Genomic DNA, 18,465 nt, shown 5'->3' on the forward strand with positions numbered 1-18,465 from the left:
ATGTTTGCAAGCGAGTTAATTAGCTAATGCCAATGACAACAATAATCTGATATCGAGCCCAGATTTTATTTCTGATTGGCAAACAAGGTATACACCAAAAAAAAAGATAATGGAACAATCGTATAACAAAACAAGAGAGAACGATATAGTCGAGCTCCCCAAAGAAGGCTCTTCAAAACTAACAGTTTTTGGCGGTTTGTGGGCATGGCAAAAAGTTTTTCTGCAGATCGAAAGAAATTTACATTACTAACAAAAAAATGAATAAATATCAAATCATTTTTCAAAAGTGTGGGCGTAGCAGTTTGGGCGCCTTGTGGGGGTTAGAGTGGGCGTGGCAACATGAATCGACAAGCTGTATGCTTGATCTCAAATTTCTAGCTTTTATACTTCCTGAGATCTGATCCTGATCAATATATACTTTATATATTTATATATTTTTATTTATATATACTTACATATACTTTGTATGCTCGGAAACGCTTCCTTCTGCCTGTTTTATACTTTTCAACGAATAAAGTATACCATTTTACTCTACGAGGTAACGGGTATTATACATAATCCCTTAAACTTATAAAGTTAAGTGCCCTGAAATGAGATCAGATATTGGTAAAGCTTGTTTCCCCTTCAAAGTAAAGATGGAGATTGAATTGTTCGGAGATTTGCAAAGCTAGCACCATACAAATTAAGTCGTTAATTGCGACGACAGGACCTCTTTGCCCAATGAAGATCAATAAAGTGCCTATTGTACGAGTAGAAGACTGTCTTTAATAATATACCGACCCAGTCAAATATTTCCATTAACTGAAAGAAACCTCATTATACCCGTTGCTCGTAGAGTAAAAGGGTATACTAGATTCGTTGAAAAGTATGTAACAGGCAGAAGGAAGCGTTTCCGACCATATAAAGTATATATATTTTTTATCAATAGCCGAGTTGATCTGGCCATGTCCGTCTGTCCGTCCGTCTGTCCGTCCGTCCGTATGAAAGTCGAGATCTCAGGAACTACAAAAGCTAGAAAGTTGAGATTAAGCATAAGACATAGAAGCAGCGCAAGTTTGTCGATTCATGTTTTGAAAAATGTTTTGATATTTTTTCATTTTTCTATTGGTCTTATAAATTTCTATCGATTTGCAAAAAAACTTTTTGCCACGCCCACTCTAACGCCCACAAACCGCCAAAAACTGTCAGAGTTGAAGACACTCCTTCGCACTTCCACTAGCTGAGTAACGGGTATCAGATAGTCGGGGAACTCGACTATAGCGTTCTCTCTTGTTTTTGGTTTCATTTTTGTCTATGTTTTTAACTTATCTGACGTACATATGTAGTCAGGTATTACTCCTCATAACCTGTGTGTGTTTGTTTAGGAAAGACTTCCACAAAATGGAGTGTTAATAAGGTTTCAATTCACATTGTCTAAGTAAGTCTAAGGTGTGTTTAATTTCGGTTTTATTTTTATTTTGAAAGCCATCAAGTCATGGTATCTAAGAAGTGGTAGGAACGAATATTCACGGATAATCTATACTGCACACAGCCCAAGGCGTTTAGCAGTGCGCAAAAGAAGAAGTCAAGTACAAACGAGCATCCGAATTCCTGATTGACGCTCATAATCTGATTCCTGATCGGCTGGGCCCACAGCTGGAGATCGAAGCAGGTTTGCTATTGTGGAAAGAACATTTGTTATGAAGGAAGGAAGACAGTTTTTTGCACACCCACCAGATTATTTACATCCCAGACGAAGTTCTGACCCAGCTGATCCTGATCCTTTAAGCTAATAACCAGGAGTTGCAATCTAAAAAAGCACTGCTGTAGTGCCAATCGATCGTTGCAAAGACCGAGAAATACAATACGTAAAAGGGAAGCCTGGCCGGCGGTAACGGGTATTCCATATTTCCAATTACAATCGCTTCCTTCGGCAAAGTTATCCAACAGGAAGCAGGATATGGCATAGGACCAATTGGACACTAGCATTAAAATGTCGGAGAAAATAACACTTGTTAATGGCAGCCACAGATGCTGGATATCCTGGTGAATAATGCAAATTCTTGAATATAGATTAAACAATTCAAGAAACTGCAAGCGCTGCTTTTTGGAAGGGTTCCATTCCTGTGCGTAAATCTGAAGTTAAAAGAAGGTATTTGTCAACGGGATGGTACAATAAAGTCATAATGTTAGATCTTCTGCAGTGCTGCAGGACATATTTCCTTAAACAGGACATTTTTTTTATATTTTGAATTTCTGAACTACAGAATATATTAAATATCTACTTAAATTCATATCCCACCTTTAAGAACCTATTGAAAGCTGCGATCCAGGACAGTAAGAGCAACTCGTAGACCACATACGTGTTGAAGAAAAGCTCCAGGATTAAATTGTATAGCGAGAAGATGTGTAGTCTAACTTGACTATACCCAACCATCTGCAGCAGAGTCAGGTCTAACTGAACTATGTACAGGATCAGCAAAGAGGTACCTTCCAAGTAGAGCGGTCCAAACATGCCATCTATGTGTGTTGTTAGGTGGATCACGTTGTTCACTAGTTCCACAAATTGTCGATTCCAGGACAGGCTACTCATCCAGTAAAACAGCCGAAAGACATTCCAAATTGTGAGATGCATTATGATAGCAGACATCATTGTATCGAAGAACCTTGGGGAAGGGAAAAGTAAACCTGCATTTCTCCGGCTACGGCAAGCAATAAATATGGGATGCCAAATTGGTTAAGAGAGAATAAAATAATCTTTAGGCATAGGGCAATTCTTTTTGTCCAGATGTTGCGCGGCTGAATAATCATTTTCCGCATTTTTAAATCGTATTTAATTTGACCAACAACGCAACCGCTATAAATAATATATGATGTCCATGATATGCTGACAACAGACCATTTGAGCAGTCGCGAATGCCATTTTTTATTGGAGGTACGGACCAATGGCTTGACCATAATCTACTAGTTCTCTATTTGTTTGCGAGGACTTACTTCCCCATAGATAATGGAATGGCCTTCATGGCCAAGTCATTTACGCTAACTGTTATTCGACCTTTAATGAAAAACCGATTATTAATAGTAAATGAAGTTAGTTATGGGTTAATTATGTGTCAATGGCACCTTCTGCTTAATGTTATGATCCCAGACGCAATTGTATCTAATAGAATGAATGTTAAGGTGTTCCTAAGCAACCCATTCAAAGTAAATGAAAATTGTCTACGGTGACAAATAAAAGAAATGTTTTACACTATCAGCAAACGGTGGTATTTTTTTTAGCATATCAAACCCACCATAACAGCACCCCCAAAAAGAGCCTTTTTAGCTTAGGCGTCATAAATCAAGAGTAGCGGCAATTAAGCCTCACACCTTCATATGCACACTCACCCAATGAATCATGGTATCATGTATTGGTATTGGTAGGCGGAAAAGGGTTAGCAAAGGGCGTAAATGCAGTTCGTGTTGCGTTTCTCTTAGTTATTCATGGTCAAGTAACAAACACTAGTTGAAATGGTAATTACTTTAGACAATGTGTTTATGCTGCATTTTCACGCGGTTTCAACTAATTTTGTTTAAGAGAGGTGGGTTCATGCGGTCAATTGTTAATTTATGCATTCAGTCCGACCCCCCGTTATTGCGAATTATCTATGCGGTGGTAATTTAGATGATCATTTTAAGCTTGTTTACACCCAAACGCTCGAAAATTTAACTTTCGATTCTGAACAGCAATAACTTTGTAATTGTTATAATTTATCTACTGTAAAATAATATTATTGAAATTTGAGCACAGATTTTGATGTCGGCAATGTAGTAACATAGAGTACCTACCCACAATAATCAGCCGCCAAATTATTTTATAATTTAAGAAGCATTTGTATGAAAAAAATGCTCTGCATGTGTGTGGCACTTTTATCAAATTTACGCTTATTGCATTTTAATTAATTATAAACAGGTAATTATGGTAAACAGACTGGGCCACCGCCGACCCATAAAACGGGGCTTACAAACATTACCAATTTACGAGCCAAGTGCTTGGCAGTTTCGCCAAAGTGCCGTCCTGGGACGGGCAAATCGTATATAAAATTAATTTAAAACACGCCACAATCCGTTTGCAAATCCCCTCTCTGCAATGCCATTTCCATGGATATCCATTGGCTTGCTGCAATTTTTAATGATTGTAGTTGTTAAATACCTAAATGTCTCACCCAAAAATTTTACAGCCACGCCCACAACGGGGATAATAAGATGTAAGATGAAGAGATGTAAGCAGGTGTAGGAAAGATGGCCCAAACATCGTAAATTGGGCTGCGATGAAGGTAGTTAAAGATATACAACTTTATTTCAATATTTGAGACGGACATATTTACAAAAAAAGGTTTCGCAAGTTTTTGAATAAACCATATAAGCTGTAACTCGAAACGAATTTAGAAACAGAAAAATAATTCCGATGGGCGCACACTGCCATATTCGCCATTGGTCGTCTTGGGGTACTTATATCCTTTCAAGTGGGTCATGGATTCATTTATGTACCGATTTTCTGGCCCTGCCGTCGACTTGGACTTGAAAGTGTACTCTGCGCGAAGACGGTTTCTCCTGGCGTAGTATCCATATTTTTTATCTCCGTATTTTTCCCTGCACTCGGTGTAAATGGACGCGTATCGAGAGTAGTTCTCCCTTTGCGCATCTACAAACCAAGCGCTATTTTTTTCCCAGTTAATGCGAGTCTTATCAATCTGACTGGCGACGACTCGGCAGTGTTTCAGCTGATCCACAAATATCACCTCTCCGTACTCCTTCATTACGGATTAGGAAAAAGCAACTGTGATATAAGGGGATTAAGAAACCGTTGAAAATATAAACTTTGATGTTTTTAGTAAGACTTTTTAGAAGTACATTTTATATTCTAGCTTTTGGAAAATATTAAAATACCAATCAGACATTCACAAAAAGGCCTGTTTTGATTTCAGAGGTAAAACTCTAGTATCCACCAATTTTTTTTACATGCTTTCTGATTTCCGTCTTAAATATAATATCTAAAATATTACAAAATTATGTCTATAAAAACAAACAAACAACAAATTTATTAAGTATGTAAAGATATCTAGAAAATCAACATATATGCAAATTTAAAAAAATATTTATTGAAATAAAATAAAGGCTCCCATAATTATTTTTAGATGAATATTATGCGTTAAGTTAAGGTTTAATTTAATCAAAGTCGCCGTAAGCATGCACATTAGAGCAGAATGTGATAAAAGCAGATAAAGATAAAATGCTTGGCAGAAACGGAAATGCGATCACCATTATTAATAAAAGACGCAGCATTTTGCTTGCTTTTCTTGACTTAATTTATTTTTCATTTTCATGTTCAGTTTTACAAACTATCTTGTTTTTACTTTCTTTGTCAAACATCTGATTTTCCAATACTTACAAATAAATGGTAAACTAAAGTATAATATTAACAAAATTCATCGATGAAGGTTAATGAAGGAAGGTTAGTTCTTGACTTAGCTAAAACCGACATGGAATTTATTTTTTCGCCCTTCTGGGCTTGGTTTAGTTGTTTTAATTTTGAATTTACAACACGCACAAGATTTGCTTAGATTTAGACGTAGATTAGCTTACAGAGTTGCCGAGGATTTATTTCGCTTAGATCCTAAGTAAATTTGAGTTCAAACGTCGCTGGCTATGTACAAGAAACATTCATTTTGGCTAAGTTGTAGGGGGTCTACGCCCCTTTACAGTCGATCAATGCCAAGCTGAGATGTCCGAGATAAATTTTGGCCCAGACCAGCAGCTGTTTGTGGGCCATTTGTAACCATCGCCTCGGTGCCTTTGGCCCACAATCGAACGGCTTTGTATGCAAATGAGCCATTGAATTGCATTTCTCACGCCCAGGTGAGTCCGGCAGACATGCGATGTACCTAACCATATGGAAACCCTAGTCATCGCATGAGTCATGAACTGCTTTTGGCCTTTTGTTTGCTGCTTGGTTACTCTGTTTGGTTACTCTGTTTGGACTTGAATGCATTCGATTGCGGTTTGTTGCGCGTTTTCGCATTTTGCATGTCTCCGACAATTTCCACCTTTTTTGTTTCGCCATAAACTGCTCGGTATCGGACTTTGGGGAGCTCTGACTCAGTTTGAGCCGCATTAGCATAAGGCAAAGGATTTGTATTATGCATGTGGCTAATTTCTCAAGGGGGAAATTTAATGTTACTCATTGGAAAGAATGACTAGCCCTAATTGGTTTCTTTAACCTTTTTTCCAAACTTTTAAAGATGTCATACACGTGTATTTTCTTTTTATTAATGCTTTATAAGTGGCTACTATAAGGAATGGATTCTTCATCCTAAAATGTGAACAACTGCTCCTTGAAATTGAAATTTGAACCAATTCGAAATACAGCTGAATACGTTTAAACAAACGATGTTTTATTTTTTCTTTTCTATTCATGCTCAATACACCTTACCGCCATATGGTAAGGTATGCATGTATATGTTTATTTACGCTACTGTTCTATTATAGTATTTTGTAAATTTTACAATTTTATGCGTTTAGATTCCTAAAGCCATTGAAGTAGTTGCATTGGCCGAACACATCCGTATTCCCCGTTTGAAGTTGGTGACACCCTATAATCCTTTAAATGATCCATGGGTCTATGAGACCTTCTTCTTTCCCGACGTCTATATGATTTGGTATTAGCCCTGTGTTCTTCCTTCAAGCGATTTCTATTTGCATAGAACTCGAAGTGGTCGTTGCCGTACTTTTCAAGGCTCTCCTTGTAAATGTCAGAACACCTTGCTTCCAAATACCTTTGGGCAGCCGGAAACCAAGAGCACCGCTCCTCCCAATGGCGCCGTGTCTCCTTGATTTGGTTGCCCACAGATCTGTGGTGCAAGAGCTGTTCTGTGAATATCACCTGGTCATAAACCTTCATTATATTGCAAAATATTGGAATGTGTACGTTCAGTGTATGAGTACGGAACAGTGTGTGCAACGATAACAGTCATCAAAAATGATTAAAAACAACCAGGCTTAGTTTTCTTTCCTACAACATTTCCATTAGTAATTCGAATTTTGAAATGGCCTTTCGACATTTCTCAGCTCGGCACTGATTTAACTGGTTACATTCAGTTACATACACGCTCATTTCAGGACTTCTGCCAAACTTTAAAGTTTTTAACTTGCGCAATCCTTGGCTTCTTGTCTAGCTATTTACAGCTTTTTGATAAAAATACTTCTCCATAATCTTTCTCTTTGAGGAAATTTTGGAATGCAAATGCAAGCTTCCTTAGTCTTAGCTTAAATTACTTTCTGGCTGATATTACTTCTTTTTTTATTAGTTTAAATCTATAAAGTTTAGAGGGTTTGCTTTACAATTTTCTTACACTTGCTTAAAGTCGTATGTTAATGAAAAATTGTGTTGGGTTAAGTTGTAGACTTGTCTTGGTATGTAGATCAAGGTGCGAATATGTTTTTTACAATCGAAATGTATTGTTGCTTTTGATATGCCCAAAATGGATGATATATTTGAAAGGATTTTCAGAATTAATCAAATATGTTGTATGCAAATAATTTTCTACACGGTTTTACTTTCAATCGCTTTCAAAATGAAGAAAATATCACATAGGATCAACGAACGATTTGCCTAAACAACAATTTCTTAGAGCTACATACAATTGCCTAATATTAAGAATATTTATTTACAATTTCTTAGCCTCTGCTTAAATGCTCGCGTTAAGTAGTTACCATTTCATATTCTAGTGAAATATCTGGCTCTTAATTAGGTAATATATCCCCTTTTTTCATGCACACATATGTACATCGATTGAATTTTGAGTTAAACCAAAGGTTATGATATAAATAAATCCTTTGGCTTCGGTCTTCAAGTTTTTGGCGTAGGATATGTCTGCTTTTACGAACGGCTCTGCTAGTTAATGGGCTTCAGTTTTAGCGATCCTTAATGTTGAAAGAGTTAACTATTTCTGGGCCAGTTCCAATTTTGAAACAACAGCAGCAGGATAACAGGGGGCAGAAATAAAATCAGACTTGATGTCAGTTTTGAACCGGCGGCAGCTGAAAATATAAAATATTAGCGTGGCGTTCCTCAAAATACAAAGAATATTTAATATTTGGGGATATACCAATCGTGCTGGACTTGGCAGCTACCGTCTCCCGAGATTCCAATGCCGGAGCCCGATGCTGGCGATCGCTTTCCACACTCTCCTCGTTGCTCTGCAGATACAGTGAGCTGATCTTGGCCACGCACTTCGGGAAAATGTGTTACGATTAATGTAAGATATTCATCCAAATCGTATTCCAACTTACCTTCAGCTTCATGTCGCCGTTCTTGAAGTGGAAAGTCCGCACCCGGAACTCCAGACCCAAGCGCGCCATCTCCAACCCATCTCGATTCACCACCACCTTGTCGTACTGCCTAAGGTGCGCCTTCTGCACCGGCTCCCCATTAATAAGCCAGCTAAGGTGACAGACGGGCTTGGACGGCGACGAGGTGCAGTTAACCCGGACGATGTCTCCAATTTGGTAGCGCGGCTGGCCACCAGTTATTTTTGGTCCGTGGTTGGGAGTCACTGAAATGAAAGAATTATTCACTACTTGGTACACAAAATCTGACATTTTTCTTTCGTAAATTGGTTTGGCATATATTGTTTTGGTTTGTAACTGGTTTCAGTTGTAACCAGACTGTATTTACTAAATCAAGCTGTTGTTCTTTGAATTTCTTCTGCAATTGCACCTTAAATTGTGCTTGGCCGACACTTATAACTCTTTTATCTTGGCTAAAAGTTGTTGTACTTCAATAAAGTTCTCCGAATTCATTCCATTTCTCCATTCACAGAAAACTCACATAGCGTTACCTCGATCCTCCAGGCATCCCCTCATTTGTAGTCCCGCTTGAGCTTAGTTATTCAATTTTAATGAGCCGGGGAAATTGAATAACTCCTAGACGAGAACTAGCTGCCCATTTCTGGCCACGTTCTCCACTTTTCCGTCCACATCCTCCCACCCTTCCGGCTGTTTTATTATTTTATATGCAGCATCGCTTATTTGCCCCACTGCCCCAAAAGTAAAATCAGGGAGTATGAAGGGGAGTGTACTTTCCTCATGGAGGCTGGCAAGGCATTTCCAAGATTTATGTGCAGATTTTCGCCAGGCGAGTGCGGGTAGAAGTGAAATTGGGAGAAAGAAGGTACCCGTAACACAGCGGAATAAGAGAAAGAACTTTCGTCTTGGGCTTACGAAATGCTTATTCAAAGTTCATTTGGCCAAGTGTGTCCTGCAATTTTCATACATATGTGTGGGTGATTTTGTTTCTGACCATGTAAGTGTTTTTGTGGATGAAAGTATTTGAAGTCCATGGGTTTGGGGCATGGCATCCGTCCATCACCTATTAAGAACGTTTTTGAGCATAGTTCCCAGGCATACCAAAAATACAAGAAATCATTACCGAAGTTAAAGCGGAAAGAATTTAAGATTAGAAAAACAATTTTAAGTTCAGACTGCTCTATGCCATCATTACAGTCAAAAGCAATTTGATAAATTAAATTTAAATCTTTCTGAATACCTTTAGGTTGGTACAAAACTATACATCAACCATATCCATTGTCTTTTACAACTCTCTCCGTCCGTTTTATCCTTTTTCACATAACGTGTACAGAAATGAAAACCAAGTCAAGTAGGAATAGGCCTAGAATCAGGGCTCCTCCGTAGGCAATGCCCATGTCCCGTAAAGCTGCAAACCACCTCCTCATCTAACTCGAGTATTCATTAAAAATATTCCTTCTTGCAAAAAAAAGAAAAATGGGAGGGGGATTATTTATCTTCCTTATAATATTGCGGCTTCACAGTGTATTCACGTGGGAATGTTACTCGTAAAAGAAAATGAATTTTAAATGGTTTTCAAAAATGCCATAAATCCGCCCTTGCTTAAAAGGTAAATAATAAATGGCCAACTTATTAAGCTATAATAGCCAATTTAAGACATAACTCAATTAAATACTTGGAGTAATTTTTACTTTCAATTAGATTATATTATTCTTCTTAGTGTATGCGTCCTGGTCATGTTGCCCTTTTTCGGGATTGCATTTCCCTTTCCCGTTTGCTTATTTGTAATTTATAAAGTGAAGTTTGCTTTGCTTTGCTTTGGCTCTCTCCCATGTAAACTTAATTTTCTCCAAGCAACTGACTTTTTGAAGAAGGATGGTAAAAGGGGTAAAAGTTGGTATGGGAAGCACGGAAAAGACCTATAACGGCCAGCTTTTCTGCAATCTGAAAATCCAGCTTGGAGAAATGCATTTTTGATAAACGCATTTGGACAGATTGAAAATATTATTTCATGGTTCCACTTTGTTGCCATTCTAAATTTCATTCTTTCATAGAGAGCAGCTGCAACTTGCAAAAAACCGATTACTTCTGTTTTTATTCAATGAGAAATACAAAATAAACTTTAAATAGTTAGTAAGAAACAACGTAATAATCATTTGAATTTAAACTTAAGAACTTGCCAGCCAGCCCAAAACAGTCGTAGAATTCTTTAAAGAAAATCCGAACTTAAATTAATTGATGACTGAATAAATCCTACGTTATCTTTGCAAGATATTTATTACCCCGAATATATTTGCTACCGTAACTTTTAGCTTTGCTTGCTTTAAGCCTCATCTCACCTTCTTGTATTAAGGTTGTGTTTGGTAATTGTTTATATATATTATGTGAGTATTTTTTAAGTCAACGCCGTATTGTCGCACTTAAATTTTATATTGCGGCATAAATCTATGGAGACAAAACGGTAGAAAAAGGGGGGGTTCCTTGAAAAAAAGGACACGTATGTCTGTATGAGTTGGCAATTTATTTTGGCCAGACTTAGCACGCAACGATAAAGGACACACAAAAGGAGGAGGGCAAACTGGGGGCAATCGAGCCAGATGAGGAGAAATGTGTGCAGATGGGGAGGAAAACCCTGAGGTCACAGGACCTCCAATAAGCCGAAAACTAAAAGCTAAAAGGGAAATGGCCGAATGTCGAATAGCCACATGCTTGAAGTATATTTTCGGTATTTTCCTATGACTAAGCAGTTTATGTTGCCGCAAACGAAGAGTAGTGGAAAAAAATAGTGCGGGGGACACCTTTTGTGCATTGGTCGGTAAAAAACAAGAAAAGAAGTGTCTGAAGCACTTTCCCAGCAGCAACAAGGAAAACCTAGAAAAAGGATTTGGAAGATTTGGAAAGTACATTGTAAATACCCTTCTATGTTTTGTTAAAATAATTAATGGTGCCTACAAAAATGAAAGACAATGATTAACAAAAGGCAAGCGATTAATGCAAACGTACAATAAAATAGTTCCTTTTTGCCGCTAATATTTCGTATTTGAATCGTTGCTTATATAATATTACTTGCTGTAGAAGAGTAGACATACACAAAGCAACCAGAGCAACTACAGTGAGCACTGTAAGTGGGCGTCTATCTAGGTTTTTTTGCATGACTTTCCTGCTTAGTTGGGGGTCTCCTTTTTATACGCTGCGGTACATTTTTTGCTACCAGCCAACCGACCACCTAATACCGCCCGCCTTTTCGCTCGAAGCGCACTTGGCAGCTTCTTCTGAGCAGGTGATAAGCCAGGTCAGGTGGTTGGGATTTTGGCAATGAGGGTGGTGAGGACGAGGGGGCGTACAGTAGCACCCCTCTAGGCATTCACCTGCTCCATTTGCAAAGGACCCATCGCTGAGGGGTGTGTGTTAGTGTAGAGGTGTGGATTATGCACATGTTGAGCATTTCGCTTAAGTGTTTTTTTCTGTCTCCTTTGGAGCTGGTTCTAAAACCTGAATTTTTGATATTTCTGTGGGTTTATCTCTATCTCGAAAATTTTAATATAAATTTTCTGAAATGATTTACACTCCATTATATTAAATGAATTCAACGGAATTGCAGGCGACAGCGGTCTTGTATAAAAAAATATGTTAATACGTGGAAAAAATTATGTAAATAGGTTATTCCGATGTACAGGCTCTCTCGGCTCAAATATAAATGGGGTTTCCGTTCTATCACTTTCTTTTAACTTTATTTACTTTCTGTAGTATTTGATAAATTCATTGATCCATTCCCCATGTGACGACACTTAAATGTGTAATGCTTAAGTTGAAATTATAAAAATCAGAAGTCATTATTTTGCCAATGCGTGTCCTTGTTAAACACGAACAACAAAAAGAACGAAATTTAAGTGTCCGATTTAAAGGGAAAACCATACTGAACTCCATTGGGAACTTGACTTTTTCGTGCCACTTCCCACTTGGCCCATCCATTTCATTTCCCGTGTTCCAACCACTTTACGCCCCGTTTCATTCCGCCCATTCCCACTCCCTCCGAGCTCCCTCCGTTTTACTCCAGTGACATTCCTCGTTTGTTATCTTTAATTTTGCATATGGCAACGATTTTTAATGCACGATACGAGTCCTTTCCCTCTTCCGTTGGATCCTTCGGTTCAGTTGCGGCATGTTTGAGTTAAGACAACATTACAGTTACCGTTATTTCCGCGGCTCTTCCGTATCCTCATCTGCATCGGACTCTCCGATTCCACGGTATGTGTGTTTATACACTGGAAAAGATTTTGGCGAAGTTGCGAACCAAACGCGCTTCTCTTATTTTTATTACACATAGAAGCCAACACTTTTGAGCCTTTAATTTATACTTTTCCTAAAAGATTTTTTTTTTTCAAAATAAGTATTGAGCAAGCAAATTATTATTATTTTATCACCAGCTAACATAGGGATAAAATTTTGGTTAAGTGCATTTGTTGCGTATCTCGCGTTGTTTTATAATTAATGAGCACGCAAGGCTCTCAACGCTGGGCAGATGTCCTGCTCTCTTCGCCCGATGTCCTGGGTGTCTCTCTGGGTCCTCATCCTGTTTCTGAATTTATAGTTAAGTGCACTTTAAAGGACAAACACACATATAACTCACTTTACCCGCTGAGTTTCTTCGCTTCTTGGTCTTCTCCCTTTTTTCGGAGACCCCCTCCTCTCGGACACACTCATGCACAGACATACACATAATGTGATCGCTTATCGATTTTACAATATAAAAAAGCAATTGCCTGCATAAAGGTCCTGGAACAAGGCCCCTTACTTACAATCGCAGCAACCTCCCACTGGCAAGCAAAGTTAAATGTGATTTTTATGAGCTATGAGCGAACTTTGGGGCGCAGGAAGCTGGAGGCGGTGCTCTACCGTAATATTTATTATTGGTCCTTGGCCTGGTCACCCTAATGAGCTGTAAATTATCCAAAGGAGGCCAAAGGCAAGGAGCTCATTAAAGCCTAGGGCACACACATTTTCTAAAAGTAAAATGTCCTAATTTATCAGTTCTATTTCAGTAAAATTATTTTCGTTAGGTGTCTAAGCAACACAAGTTTTAATATTGAAAATTAAACATTAAGCCGCGGAAACCCGAGCTCATACTTTTTTTGAATTTCTTCCGCTGACACTTTGCGATCGCCAAATTAACGTAGGCAACTCCCTTTGGGAAAAATCGGCTTTCACTAGAGAATATTTCATGGCACACTTGCATTAGCAGGACGAAAATCCCTCGCCGCAAACTCTTGCTCCTACTTGCCGGAATTTCCTTTCTCCGATGATGCTGGCACAGTTCTTGATGATGAGACTACATCCCACTCAACCAGACTCTCTTATGCTTACCACCACCTAATTCTTTGTGCTTCCTTATTTGGCTTCGATTTGCAACGCTCACAGTTCGCTTTTAGAACAGAAATCGACTGGTTAAATGAAATTCATATCTAGTACCCAAAAAAAGTGTATATTTATATATTTATTGTATATATATTTATATATTTCTTGTATATATATTTATATATTTCTTGTATATATATTTATTATTTGGATTGCATTTGTTAGCCTTGCTAAATTATTTCACTTGATATTTTACAAGAGTATTTTACAAGATTTTCGAGTACCTAGTGACCACTGTATCCTTCTAGATTTGTGCATCCCACTTTCTTTGTGCCCTATATTTTTTATGCCTTGCTTCTATATCTTCGGTTCGAATATCGTTCAATTTGGCTGCCCAGACACATTGTTTAATATGCAAAGCCATTTCCCATTTCCCCGGCATTCCAATGCGTCTTCTGGAAAAAGGAAAAAAGGATGTAAGGGGATTTCGAGAGTGAGCTAAGGGAATAGCCCAAAGGAAAATCAGCATGAAGTGTGCTTAGTGAGTGGGCAGGGGCGGGGGCGTGGCCGACTTTCTTGGCGATGTCCTGCTCCTTGCTGCCATAAGTTAATGCAGGTTCCTGCCCCGAGGACAGCGGCTTCCATTGATGATTTCGGTGGTTGTGCTTCGGTGTACCCAAGGGGATTCCCCTGCTTGGTCACTGCTTCTGGTGCTGCACATACTTATAACCGTTTGATTCTTTTATGAGTTTATAAATTTGTGATTAACTTCAGGCGCATTCGGCAAGCTTGATTGGGTTGTGTGAAAACTTCCATGAATTGGTTGTGAAGTATGAAAGAATGAGCATTGAGGGGGCGAGTTTGTGCGTGGGAAAAATATCTATATCTATATCTATTAATATCTATTTAACTATGTAAATATTTCAGAGACTAGACGCAGTGTGTTGATGGTTTCAAATATAAGTTACATATGAAAAGAAACGTATTTCTCAAGTGTACTCGTTATCCTTCACATTGTATGTATGTAAATGGTGATAGGATAAACGATCTTTTTCTGCAGGCCAGCCTCCGCCAGATGGCGCCTTTGTCTTAGCCCCGTTTTTACCCACTTGAAAGTCGGACATGAAAACATAATTTTACTTCAAAAATGCGATGACAGTGGCACCCGGGCCCGCCCACTTCAGCCCATGACCACGCCCCTTCACTGTACACACATGTGCGCCTTTTGTTTGCACTGCGTCGACTGCGACTGCAAAAATTCTATTTCAATTGTTTGCCTAGATTATGCAGTTGTATTAAGAGTGGGGAGGCATAAAAAACCAAGTGTGGAAATGGGGACAGGAGCAGGACTATGAGGAGTCTGGGGTTGCCAAGGCGAAATGAGAAGAAAAGCGAAAAGAAACAAGTGCAGGATGAAATCCTTTAAAAAGCTGCGAACAAGAGAAAAGTGAGTGAGTTTACAAGGAGCCTGGGAGTTGAGACGACTCGACAATGCCATTTGCAACGCATTGCCATATTGCATGAATTCCATTTACGGACTGCGACTGAAACTGGAGAGTGAAGACTGGCGACCAGAGACCGTAAACCCGAGACCGGCGTGCTGCAGTTACGACCAGGTGAGACACCATCAGGAGCGGCACCACCTGCGGGAGGCAGCCTCTTTAAGATGACGTGGGGAAGCGTAAGCAATTTAATTTCATTAAGATGATTAATGCGGCTTCAAGAATGAGGTATTCACCACCAGTGTGGTGTTTGGATTTATTGGATAAATTTTGAATAGGAAAGTCTTTCGACGGAATGTTGAAGAACTTAATTTGGATTTCTATTAAGATTCACTACTTAATAATTAAATTATTATATATATATTAAATATATATAAAATGTATTACACTACGTCTTTAAATACCACAATATAGCAAAGCTTTAATATTTTTTCTTAAAATCGTTCCTATTAAAGCCCTGAACACAACAATTTTAAAATCCAAAAAAAAAAATACATCTTCAGCTTAAAGCGTTAAGGCTTATAAAGTTGAAATCGTTTGGAACCTTTCTCCACCTTTAGAAGGCAGCTGCTTTAATATCCAATTTGAGACGGGTCTGTCTTGCCACTTTGCTTTTCACCTCGATATATCACTCCCCATATGAAAATGGGTATTCTTGTATGGCTCTGGATTTTATAAAAGGGGGAAGGCCATTAAAGACTCCTTGACAGGGGACAGGGAGCTGACAACCTGCATGCAATTTACATTCAGCAGCCTCAGATTTCGGCTGCCTTGCGTGCGCTCTTAAATGGTTTTGCCTCGATTCGAGTTTTTCGGCCCGGGGACAGGAGTAGGAGTCCTTGGCCGTTATCCTTTAACTTTCCGCTGTCAATCCTTGTCGGCTGCCTTCGGGCTTCTCCACTCTTTATCCACTCCCAGCAATTATGTTGCACTTTCAGGATAACTCAGCATCCTTCATTCTGGTTCCTGCAACTTCTGATGCCGCATCACTTGCCACTGTCATTCACAACATTGTTTGCTGCCCGGCACTATTAGCATTTTAATTAAATTTTCTGCTGTCGCCCGATGTCCAAGTGCCTCGCCTTTCGAATGCCCCTCCCCATCCATTTGCATTTGTAGCAAGCAGGCACACTACCGTAACATACACACAGTGATTGTACATACAGTCCTAGATATACATACTCTTAGTTTTAAGTACAATTTTACGCTAATGTTAAGATCGTGCTTACGGACACTACTTTGTGCGTCCCGTTCGCACGATCAGCAACTGACACACCAATACATACATGTAATAGGCTAAGAAGGAACGGAACGAAGAAATAAAGAACACTTCGTTTGTGACAAGAAGAGAGAACGGCCGCATTTGAATCGCCTCCTACAAATTCAGAAGTGGGATTACTGTGAATTTTTTTTTCACAAAAAACTCAACCTACGAAGCAAAGTAAAAACAATATCTTTAAATATAATCAAATGGAAACCATCGGTGCGGACGATTATACAGCAGCAGAACTGCGCAATTGGTGTGAAAAGCTCAGCATGCAGAAAAGCGGTAACAAGGCCACGCTTGCGGCGCGATTGAACGGTGTGCCCCCAGAAGCCCGAGGAGTTTGCCCGGTGATTGGCGAATTAGAAGGCGAAATCGCTAACAATGATTTGGAGCACGAAATCGTCGGAGAGTCAGCACCAGAGGTCGACATGGAAAGCCCAAGGAGCATGATCGAGGACGCCGCCGCTGGAGTGGTGCCGCCAAGCAGCGAACACTGCACCAATGCTGAAAGCATGAATGTTCATGACGACGCCCGGCCCTCAACATCTACCAATCATCGCGATTCGGAGTTGGCACGCGAGGAACATTTTCCAGAAGTTTCTACGCAGTTCGACGCCATGCAGCGTCAACTAAGGCTGCTCCAATTGGAAAACGAAATGTTGAAATTGGAATCTGCTCGACGCCATAACGCTGCCACATCGGATCAAAACAGCGCTGCCACATCGGATCAAAACAGCGCTGCCACATCGGATCAAAACAGCGCTGCCACATCGGGTCATAACAAGGCTACCCCACTAATTCGAAGCAGTGTTGCCAAACCAAATCAACACAAGGATGCCACTCAAGATCAAGAAGTCGCTGGCGGAGATGCCAGATCGGAGGAAGCATTTGTAAATAAACAAACATTGCTAGCAATGGCCAAGGAAATGATTCCGATATTCGACGGTGCTTCTAACAACAAACTCAATGTTAGCACATGGGTCGCCCAGCTCAACGCGGTCTCAAAAATGTTTAAGCTAAGCGACGATGTAATTCGCATGCTAGTGATGTCCAAATTAAAGGACCATGCTCAAATTTGGTTGCACTCTTCGGAACGTTTGCTGACTTTGCCGGTTCAAGAACTTCTATTTCAACTTGGTGAAGCTTTCCACGGTAAGGAGAGAAAAATAATATCTCGACGCAAGTTTCAAGAGCGCAAGTGGAAACCGTCGGAAGATTTCTCCACATACTTCAAAGAAAAAACGCTGTTGGCTACACAGATTCGAATAGACGATGAGGAGCTAATCGACAACATCATTGAAGGGATTCCCGACTCCCTTCTACGACAACAGGCACACATGCACTGTTTTAATTCGTCTGCGCAGATGTTGCACGCATTTGCCAAGGTCTCGTTACGTAAACCGCTACTTTCTCCGGCTGGACGTGTTAAGGTTTCGTTCGATAAGGAACCTGGTTCGGCGCCTCCAAAAAGGTGCTTCAATTGCAATGCTGTTGGGCATTTCGCCGCCGACTGCCGCAAGCCCAAGCGCGAGTATGGAGCCTGCTACGCATGTGGCAGTAAGGATCATCTGGTGTACAACTGCACTGAGAGGAAGTTCGTATCCGACAACGAATATGTAAGACCGTTTAAGATTTATTTTAGTTCAAAACCTAATGAATGCCTGTTTTTAGAATGCCTAATCGATTCTGGAAGTCCAATTAGTTTCATAAAGAAGTCATACGTCGAAAAAATTTTGAAAAAGGAAGATATTACGTTAAATGGAAAGATTCTTAAAAATTATTTTGGCTTAAACGGTAGCCCTTTAGATATAATTGGAAAAATATCATGTTTCGTTATTATCAATAAAGAAATTCTAAATTTTGAGTTACTAATTGTGACAGACAGATCGATGGCATATGGAACAGTTTTGGGAAGAGATTTTATGAAAATTAGTAATTTTAAGATTGTTAGGGAAAAAGATAGTTCAAATGATAGACATTGCGAAAATGATTGTTTAAATGATAGAAACTTTGAAA

At 39.4% G+C, this 18,465-nt stretch overlaps 5 protein-coding genes across 6 annotated transcripts in view; 1 reads left to right on the forward strand and 4 right to left on the reverse strand.

Annotated features, from left to right (window-relative positions):
* Positions 1 to 1,467: 1,467 nt before the first annotated feature.
* LOC120444814 (uncharacterized protein CG31750-like) lies at positions 1,468 to 2,574 on the reverse strand. Its single transcript, XM_039624763.1, has 4 exons — positions 2,470 to 2,574; positions 2,282 to 2,416; positions 1,714 to 2,115; positions 1,468 to 1,656 (listed from the first exon to the last, which is right to left on the reverse strand). Exons 1-4 carry the CDS (start codon positions 2,497 to 2,499, stop codon positions 1,468 to 1,470), a joined length of 756 nt encoding a protein of 251 aa, XP_039480697.1. The 5' UTR covers positions 2,500 to 2,574.
* A 1,716-nt stretch (positions 2,575 to 4,290) lies between these two features.
* On the reverse strand, positions 4,291 to 4,917 carry LOC120445745. Its single transcript, XM_039626320.1, has one exon. It carries the CDS (start codon positions 4,776 to 4,778, stop codon positions 4,404 to 4,406), a length of 375 nt encoding a protein of 124 aa, XP_039482254.1. The 5' UTR covers positions 4,779 to 4,917; the 3' UTR covers positions 4,291 to 4,403.
* Positions 4,918 to 6,236: 1,319 nt separating this feature from the next.
* Positions 6,237 to 6,920, reverse strand: LOC120445833. Its single transcript, XM_039626454.2, has one exon. It carries the CDS (start codon positions 6,917 to 6,919, stop codon positions 6,545 to 6,547), a length of 375 nt encoding a protein of 124 aa, XP_039482388.1. The 5' UTR covers position 6,920; the 3' UTR covers positions 6,237 to 6,544.
* A 1,009-nt stretch (positions 6,921 to 7,929) lies between these two features.
* The window catches only part of LOC120445832, a 35,089-nt gene continuing 24,553 nt past the window's right edge, over positions 7,930 to 18,465 (reverse strand). Inside the window, exons 4-6 of the mRNA XM_039626453.1 lie at positions 8,311 to 8,573; positions 8,127 to 8,250; positions 7,930 to 8,058 (exon numbers count right to left, since the gene is read on the reverse strand). Coding sequence (XP_039482387.1) covers positions 7,958 to 8,058; positions 8,127 to 8,250; positions 8,311 to 8,573 — 488 coding nt within the window. The 3' untranslated portion in view covers positions 7,930 to 7,957. The remainder of the gene's footprint in view (positions 8,059 to 8,126; positions 8,251 to 8,310; positions 8,574 to 18,465) is intronic.
* Positions 16,304 to 18,321, forward strand: LOC120445830. Of its 2 annotated transcripts, XM_039626452.2 has the most exons (3): positions 16,304 to 17,146; positions 17,195 to 18,065; positions 18,121 to 18,321. In XM_039626452.2, the coding sequence occupies exons 1-3, from the start codon at positions 16,653 to 16,655 to the stop codon at positions 18,127 to 18,129; spliced, it is 1,374 nt and encodes a 457-aa protein (XP_039482386.1). In that variant the 5' UTR covers positions 16,304 to 16,652; the 3' UTR covers positions 18,130 to 18,321. The 2 variants fall into 2 exon arrangements, with proteins under 2 accessions (XP_039482386.1, XP_039482385.1); XM_039626451.2 differs by having other exon boundaries at positions 16,304 to 18,065.

This window comes from Drosophila santomea, chromosome 2R (genome assembly GCF_016746245.2).
Source record: "Drosophila santomea strain STO CAGO 1482 chromosome 2R, Prin_Dsan_1.1, whole genome shotgun sequence".
Taxonomy (NCBI): domain Eukaryota; kingdom Metazoa; phylum Arthropoda; class Insecta; order Diptera; family Drosophilidae; genus Drosophila; species Drosophila santomea.